At 46.6% G+C, this 8466-nt stretch overlaps 2 protein-coding genes across 3 annotated transcripts; one reads left to right on the forward strand and one right to left on the reverse strand.

Annotated features, from left to right (window-relative positions):
• The first annotated feature begins 3406 nt into the window (after nt 1-3406).
• LOC127311612 (dolichyl-diphosphooligosaccharide--protein glycosyltransferase subunit DAD1) lies at nt 3407-5196 on the forward strand. 2 transcript variants are annotated; one of them, XM_051342058.2, is made up of 6 exons: nt 3407-3513; nt 3737-3851; nt 3936-3983; nt 4596-4683; nt 4765-4808; nt 4898-5196. In XM_051342058.2, exons 2-6 carry the CDS (start codon nt 3771-3773, stop codon nt 4979-4981), a joined length of 345 nt encoding a protein of 114 aa, XP_051198018.1. In that variant the 5' UTR covers nt 3407-3513; nt 3737-3770; the 3' UTR covers nt 4982-5196. The 2 variants fall into 2 exon arrangements, with proteins under 2 accessions (XP_051198018.1, XP_051198019.1); XM_051342059.1 differs by having other exon boundaries at nt 3497-3631.
• Nucleotides 5197-5945: 749 nt separating this feature from the next.
• LOC127311611 (uncharacterized) lies at nt 5946-7735 on the reverse strand. Its single transcript, XM_051342057.2, has one exon. The coding sequence runs from the start codon at nt 7634-7636 to the stop codon at nt 6248-6250; it is 1389 nt and encodes a 462-aa protein (XP_051198017.1). The 5' UTR covers nt 7637-7735; the 3' UTR covers nt 5946-6247.
• Between the last annotated feature and the right edge of the window lie 731 nt (nt 7736-8466).

Genomic DNA, 8466 nt, shown 5'->3' on the forward strand with positions numbered 1-8466 from the left:
CGTCGTAGATCGCTTTAGCTTTATTTTGATCAAGCAGGACCACCATATATTCGTGCACCTCGTACGAATCATGGGTGGATCGGCTCCTTGAGCCGATTCACAGGATAACCTGAGAGCCGATCGAGGCTCGTATTTAATGTTTACGTGTATGCCATGCAGGAAACTAAGCGAGGCATCTCCATCACCTTCCTGACCAGGTATAGGTCAGGTGGCACGCCCTTGCACCAGCATCGGACGTGCGTACCAGAGGCTTTGCGGGCCGTCGCTCGGAGGGACCAGGGCCAGCCGCAGCCCTAAGTTGTTCCCGGCTCTACTGTGTTGCCCGTCGCTACTCGCCGGTGGGTTTCTGACCGCAACACCTAGGCACTATGTGAGAGTGAATGGTGACCCATGCACTAATAAAGTAGTACAATTTTATAGCCCACTATTGTACATGTTGGCTCTAAGATTATTATAGATGACATAGCACTTGGCTTATAGCCAACCGTTGGCTCTACTATTAAACTTGCTCTAAACAGTACAAAATCTGTCATGCACCCTTCAACCACCATACAACGTGCTAGCAATTAATGGGGCGCACGTCCATATACATATTGCTCCACCTCCAAAAGAGCTATCAGCTGAGGTTGGTACTATTTTTGCTGCTACCATTAGGTCACATACTTGAACATAACAAAGATCCTTCCCAGAGCCAAGAAGCATGGAAAAAGAACAAGATATAAGTTGTAAAATGCGTTAAGGAATATGAGGCTTTGGGAAAGATGTGTCCATTGACATTCAGAGTTGCCGACAAAGGTGTAGTGGAGCTAGATACGTGGCATCATCCCAATGCTGCAGCCAAGGCCACCCTACGCCTAAGGACATTCTGGCGACGGAAAAACTTTACCGCTCATGCTCTGTGCAGCACTCACACAGCCCTAGCCAAGAAGTTGTTCAAGCTAGAATGCTCATCATTGTGGCTTGCTTAATTCTGGTATGGTAAAAAATGTTGCTTGGTTTAAGTTAAAGATGTACAATTGGTGGCCACGAGCAGATTTAGGTTTGTAACTACAAGAAAAAGAGCGTGTAAAGACGCCTAATTTGCACACTACAGACGCTTTATTTCATCTCTACGGTGTTGTAAATACACTATTATAAAGCTTCATAGAAGCGTCTTCTAGTGCACCGTCTCAAATACCGTAAAGACGCATTATAAACGTCTCTAAAATAAAATGAGATGCCTTCAAAAGCTTGTCTAGGCTAATAGAGTTCCTTGTAAGATGACTAATAGAACATCTCAACCAACATTTAGTCGCTTTGTTGCGTCCTTAAATGGAGATGTTTTTCGTTGTAAAATAGATAATTCTAGCTTCCGTTCACACCATATGGCGAGCATCAAATTCCAGCCATCACAAAACGGATGACAATACAAATACTAAGTGCATTGCAGAAACGTCTTAGTATATTATTTGATTGCAATTGTAGTTTACAAGAGAAATGTACATCCTTCTGAATATTTGCATACGTGACTGTATCTGTCCTACAATCTCCGTATGTAACTCCATAATTAATTAATGATAATTTATCTAGTATACTAGATCTTGAAATAATCTACTCTGCTTCTCCATACTTTGTTTAGTCTCCATACCGTGCCGCTTTGAAAATCATCGCAAGAAATAACCTGCAGAAGGACAAATACACGACCAAAAGTTGGTTACTAAGATATTAATAAGCAATGGTGATAGAATAAATACTGTGTGCATCTGCAAAGATATTTCTTCTCCAAATTTGTTTGCGCTCCATACTGCGCCACTTGAAAATCTACGCAAGAAAAGAACCAGCTGCAAAGGAGCAAATACATTACCAAAAAGTGATTAGTAAATATTAATAAGTAATTTATGATATTCTTATGATCATAGAGTAAATATTGGCTGCATCTGCAAAAAAAAATTCCTTGAGTTCCAGTCCGACTGAAGACATATCCACTGAACATGAGAATTACTGGTAAACAACCCTGTTACAGATGAAGAAAGTTTGGTGCATTTAATATAATTCGATAATAGAAGTAATTACTTGGTGTTGGTCAATGCAATTGATGCCCTCTCCTTTGAATACCAGGTTTGGCTCGTGTATTATCTTTCGTGCAACAACAGTATACCCAGTATGGGGTAGGCACATACAAGAACAAAAACCAAATGCACTAATTAATCGACACCATTAGAAGAATAGTTTCAGAGATATTATACGGGAGATGCTGAATAGGTACTTCCTTACAGAGAGGATTGAGAAGGCAAGATCACTCAATTTTTTTCCACACTGATCTAGCCCAGCGGCACGGAAGAGTTAGTCCAGCAACAAGGATTTCCCCATATTCAATCGTTGCTAGAGTTCAGCGGCAAGGAATAGTTAATCGAGTCTAGGGATAAGGAACTCACCAGATTCAATGTTGATCGAGCCTAGCAGGCGAATGAATCCTCGAAATCGTATGATGTCGCATGGATCTCGGCAGAGACAAAGAATTTACGCTTCTTAAAACAACCAGAGAAGAGAGTTCGCTAGAGATGTGCACCGCGATGGGAAGATGTGACGCCATGGTGTGGCGGCTGCCCTAGGTAGGGAAGATAACAACTTCTTTTTTCCTTTTGATATCTAACAAAAATATAACAACTCCTCAGTTTTTTTATTTCAGGGATAACAACTACTCGTTTGGTGCGGTAAATGTGCAAAGCCAGATTTTGGGACGATTTGGGCTGCGTCTCAACGAACGGTATCTACACAAATCTAGACTAGGCATGTAGGGACGAAAATAAAAGCGTCAAAGGGATGGTGTCTCTACACGTGATTGTTTTGTTGTAGTGTGTATTTGTCACTTTCATCATCGTGTTTTAATCTTGGTCTTCTCCAATAATCCGAGTACGAATCATGGATCTAGCAACCCAATTTGATAGGGTACGCTGAAAATATATGGATACTACTCTTTGAACTCCTTTATATTTCTCTCATGAGGACAAGGAATGCAAATTCAGAAACTGTGTGGACGTCTCTTAGTTAAGAGAAAACAAACTCATTTTTATTTCTCTCTCTTTATTTACTAACCCAACGATTATTCTAATTCGTCTACGGCTTCCATTGATTTTTCAGTGGAGTCGACTATACATTTGCGTTTTCAAGATCAATCTGTTGTCTCGGTCTTCCGAAGATGCTCATAGGGGATAGGGTGTGCGTATGTGTGTTCTTACGGGTGAATGTATGCACGTGTATATGAGCGTCTGCCTCGTTTGTACTGTGTTTCTCAAAAAAAAAAATCAAGCACAATTTTGTGTTTTTGTTTGTTTGTTTGTTGAGAAACTCACAATTTTGTGCTGGTCCTCACCACGCAACAACAGGCTCAAATCACAGAGCTCTGGGTCCAAACAACGGCCCAACATTCATAGGCCCAAGCAGACGCACAATAAACCAGAGGAAAACCCAAATCCCGAAACTGAACTGAACTTTCTTCCTCGGCATCGTCTTCTTCCTCCAGCAGCAGCTCAGGTCAGTCTCCTCCTCGCACAGATCTCTCCCGCCCCACGGCTTAAGATCCATTAGAGTCTTCCGCGTCCCGCCCAGTCCCCTCCTCCTCGTCCGGCACGCCCGTCGCGGCGCGGTCCGGGTCCGGATCTGGACCACGCTCGATCTGATTCCCTACCTGCTAGGGTTCTTGACACGGTCGTCGAGCCAAATCTGATCACGAATTGCTCTGTTTCTTACTGGCCAGCTCGAAGCGGAGGGCGCAAGGTTCGCGAGGAAGGATGCCGAAGGCCGCGGGCGATGCCAAGCTCCTGATCCAGTCCCTCGGCAAGGCCTACGCCGCCACGCCCACGAATCTCAAGGCAATTTACGTTCTTTCATCTCTCGACCTGCAGCGACTAACATGCCACTAGCTGATTACTGATCATCTTCTCGTCTTCCTGCAGATCATCGACCTGTACGTGGTTTTCGCTGTGGCGTCTGCTCTCGTTCAGGTGAGGGTGTTTTACTTGCTCACACTTTCCCAGGATATCTGGGTTTTTTTTTTTCTTATATTAGAGGTGAAAGGATGTCTGGTTTGCGATAGAGAAGCCGGAATCTTGCTAGAACAACCTGTCATTTCTCAACAAACCAAAATGTAGAGATAGTTGCTTAACTCTAGCATAGCATGCGGATGTACCATCGGAGATGGTGACATATGGCTTGTTTGTTTATTTTGCCAGTAGTACATTTCTCAGGGTTGGTTTCAGGTAGAACTGGGCTACTAGCTTGTACAAAATCTGATGTGCCTAGTACCCACCCATCTAGCAACCAATTTGTGTAGATCTGGATCTAAATGCCGTTGATATGTATACAGCTGTATCCCCCTGAACGTTTGGTTTCACATGTGAAGCGTGCGATATGTGTGTACTAAGCATATGCTTTAGGTTCAGCGGGAGTTCCATTTGATCACTTGTTTTTGTACTGAGTCAAATTCATTAGCCTTGTGTTCGGCTCAGAAGCCATAAGTCTTCCCTTCGCTCCTAGTTGCAAAGTAAACTCTGGCTTGGTAGTGCACAGAAATTTGCAGACTACTGAAATGAATGCTGCTATATGTGGCAAAACAGGTGTTTTACATGGGAATCGTTGGGTCATTTCCGTTCAACTCTTTCCTGTCTGGTGTCCTGTCATGCATAGGAACTGCAGTGCTCGCCGGTAGGAATTTCTTGCCTGCTCTCAATCCTGGTTACCCTTCCTTGGCTGCATGATATGTAACTGTCTTTTTTTTTTTTGCAGTTTGCCTCCGTATTCAAGTCAACAAGGACAACAAGGAATTCAAGGTAACTCTACTTCCACTGTTATCTCTTCTACCACAGTTTTATTATTTGGATTCTGGCATAACATTGCTATGTCAATACATTATCTGCAGGATCTTGCCCCAGAGAGGGCCTTTGCAGATTTTGTTCTGTGCAATCTAGTGCTCCACTTGGTGATCATGAACTTCCTCGGATAAGTAACTGTTCTACAGCATATCAGGAATTTGTAGCGCCGTAATGTTTGAGACTGTCTTCATGTTAGATATTCATGTGGTATAACACACTGCCTATGTAATCCAGGGCGTCTCAGTGTGCTAAAAGAAATCAGTGGATTTTAGTGTTAACAGTGTAAGACCATGAGAATTTACTTTATTTTGAGGGAGTGAAGACTGGAAAAAAGGTTGCTTCAATATTTTTGGTTGTTGAAGAAAAACTTAAATGTCATGCTTAAAATGCTTTTCTGATGGCTGCAATGAGCTGGATCAACAAATCATGAATTCGGAAACTGGCAAGGCTTTTTTAATTAGCCATTAACATTTGTACGGTGCAGTTGCTCTTCCTCATTTCCCGAAAGGCGAGAGGCAGCCTGTGTTTTGAGGAAGATTGTAACTCTTCAGGCTGATGACAGAAAGTTTCAATCCTGATAGCACTTGGTATACTTTTTATTAATTCGTTGCACTAGTTTTTTTAAAACCATCACCTATAACTATTACTCAAATGATGTAAGTTCTGAGGTTAGAAAACCACGAACAAAACTTACGCACAATGTGCTGCTTGATTAGATCATCTAGCGAAAACAAGCTCAAATTCCTGGGATGAGGACTCGTACCTGCATCTCCCTTATATGTTGCACCAATTTGACAGTCAGTTCCCTCCACTCTATCAACATCGATTTGATCTGCTGATACTTAATCTCCCCACGGGTGTCTTTGTTCCTGCTACTCCAAATAACCCACATCACCCAAATAAAAAATAGTTGCATCTTTCTGGCTCACAATCGTATGATCTAACAAGTTCTTTCTCATCCTCCATTCTGAACCCACCTCTGTATTTGCAACCAGTAGTTGCTCCCCGTTTTCAGGCTTACTTTTTTTTGTGTCTGGAAAGACAATTCCAGACCTACTTGACAAGAAATTTAACACATGCTCCGATTGAGCAGAATAATTTCCTGAAGTTCATGATTCATATAACAGAACAGTTAGTCTCCACCATCAAATACATATCATCCATCTAACACAATTCAATGGTGTGGGTAGTAGTAAAACACTCAACATTGGAACCACTACAAGTATCAAATATCCAAGATGGCTAAATCTCAACTCGAAGAACCATACAGTTTGTAGAAGAGAAGTACCATCACATCATTGACAGCAAACCAGATGACCTTCTTCCCCTATTTCTAAACTACAAGGTATATGAACACCCCTAATGGAACTGTCAACATTACCACTCCAGAGTCACTTCTACTGCTCGAGGCGCAGCAGTTCAGGAGGCAAGGATGCAGGGTCAAGCTCCCAGCAGTCCCCAGGAGGCAGCGCCGAGTCTAAACCCTTGGAGACCTTCCTCGCCGGTATCTGATGCGAAAGCATCCCAACATCGCCCTTGCGGAGGTACTGAACAGCATGGCTACCGACATCGCGGCGGGTGAAGATGCTTCTGAAACCCTCCACCTTCTCCAGGTAACCATAGCTGACGCCATACAGGTCACTGTACCCGCTGAGGAACACCACGAAATCATACTTGGGCCTACTGGTGTCGGCATCCTCTCCACCGTAGAACGCCCAAACCGACCCCTTCCGGGGGTAAATCCGGTACGCCTCCCTCGCCACCCTCTCGCTGGCGACGAGATGCGAGAAGACGTTCACCGAGTGCACCGTGTCCGCTCGCCCAACCTTGAACTCCCCACAGGGACAGGGCTTCCCCTCCACCGCATCAGGCTGGAGCTCGAGCCACCGTACCTGCGCGCTGAACTGCCTGCCCGGCGACGCTGCCTCCACCAGCACGTAGTGCCGCGGCATGCCGTCGTCGTCCCCGTACAATGCCCACACCTGGCCTCTCTTGAAGCACTTGTCTCCGCGGTCGGCGTCGAAGTTGTAGAAGTCCGAGTCCTCGACGGCCATCTTTCCTCCCGAGTGATCGCTATGCGGGTCCTCCTCCTCCTTCATTTCCAGCTCTTCCAACTCGTTCTCCGAGAACTCACTGGATGAGCTCTGGGGGGCCTTGTGATCTTTTCTTCTTTTGACGAGCTGCAGCTGCATCTCGGCAAGCGTCATCTCCGGCTTCTTGGTCTTCTTGGGCGGCGGCGGAGGCGGAGGCGGAGGCGGCACCTCGGAGGCGAGGAACGTCCGACGGCAGGAGGGGCAAGTGAGGCGGTAGCCCACGTACTGGCGGTCGAACTCGTGGAGCAGGCGGCAGCCGGCGCAGGCCGTCCAGAAGGTGGGCGGCGGATCCGGCGCCTCCGACTGCTCCTTGAGCGCGGCGTAGGCGTCGTCCACCCGGCGGAGCGCTTCCTCGGCCGCGGCAGAGATGACCGGGGACGAGGAGGCGCCGGCGTCGAGGCGGAGGGATCTGCAGAGGGACTTGTAGTGGCGGCGGACGGCGGGGAAGTCGCGGTCGGGGGAGGAGCTGGGGTCGTCGGAGAGGAGGAGGGTAGCGCGAGGGGAGTCGGAGTCGGCGAGGAGGACGGAGGTGGCGGCGACGAGGAGGGACGCGGCGGCGGAGTCCGGATCGAAACGAAAGGCGCGCCGGGCGTGCCTCTGCGCGGCGCGGGGGCGGCCGGCGGCGAGCTCGGATTCGGCCTGCGCCAGCGCCTCCGCCGCCATGGAAGCGGATGAGGAGGCGTCGCCGGGCATCGTCGGGGGGCGGCCGCCGGCGGCGTGGGGTTTCCTCGCTGTTTTGGGCTTCGGCGTTGAGTGAGTCTACTTTCCGTTTGGGCTGGGTTGTACTGTATTTTCCTGGGCCTTACCGAGCTTATATATGTATGTATGAAGTACTTTTTTTATCCAAATTAGCCACCTCAAAAATCAATAAGAAGACACCCAAATGAAGATACTCACCTAAAATATCCAAACTGCGATGTTGTTCACCACACATTCACCTCTAGATAGTTCTTTTCTTTTGTACGGACTATATGTCTAAAAAGCATTCTACTCAACATCTTGTATTAGCAATCATGAACCAAGTCTTATTGGACCATAATAGGCTGGATACAAATTCGTTCAACAAACACATAATATTAATGGCATTCCCCAACTCAAAATGGAACTTAAAACTATCATGCGTAGAGGTGAGCGGAGATCCTTGGCTAAATGGAAACATGTAAAGGGGTCTTGCGCGAGGATGAGCTGGTGAGCCCAAAGAGCCCATCCATGCTCGGTTCCTTGATTGCCATATACGTACCACCTTAAGACCTAGGTTGTAGCCACGGCACATCCTCCTACCCTCTTCAAACGGTAGAAGCTCAAAGTCCTGCCCCATAACATCAATCTTGCTCCCCCTAGGAACTGCTCCAGCTGAAATTCATTGGGTGTGTCCCAAAGTGCATTGTCAAGGGCAATGGCCCACATGTTGACAAGCATGCGAGTGCCGTCTGGGATGTCATAGAGTTCGATGGAAACATCCTCTAGGAATTTGCGGGGAGCTAACAGTGGTGCCACCGGCTGCATAGGCATGGTCTTTTTCA

The sequence above is a fragment of the Lolium perenne genome, chromosome 7, assembly GCF_019359855.2.
Source record: "Lolium perenne isolate Kyuss_39 chromosome 7, Kyuss_2.0, whole genome shotgun sequence".
NCBI lineage: Eukaryota > Viridiplantae > Streptophyta > Magnoliopsida > Poales > Poaceae > Lolium > Lolium perenne.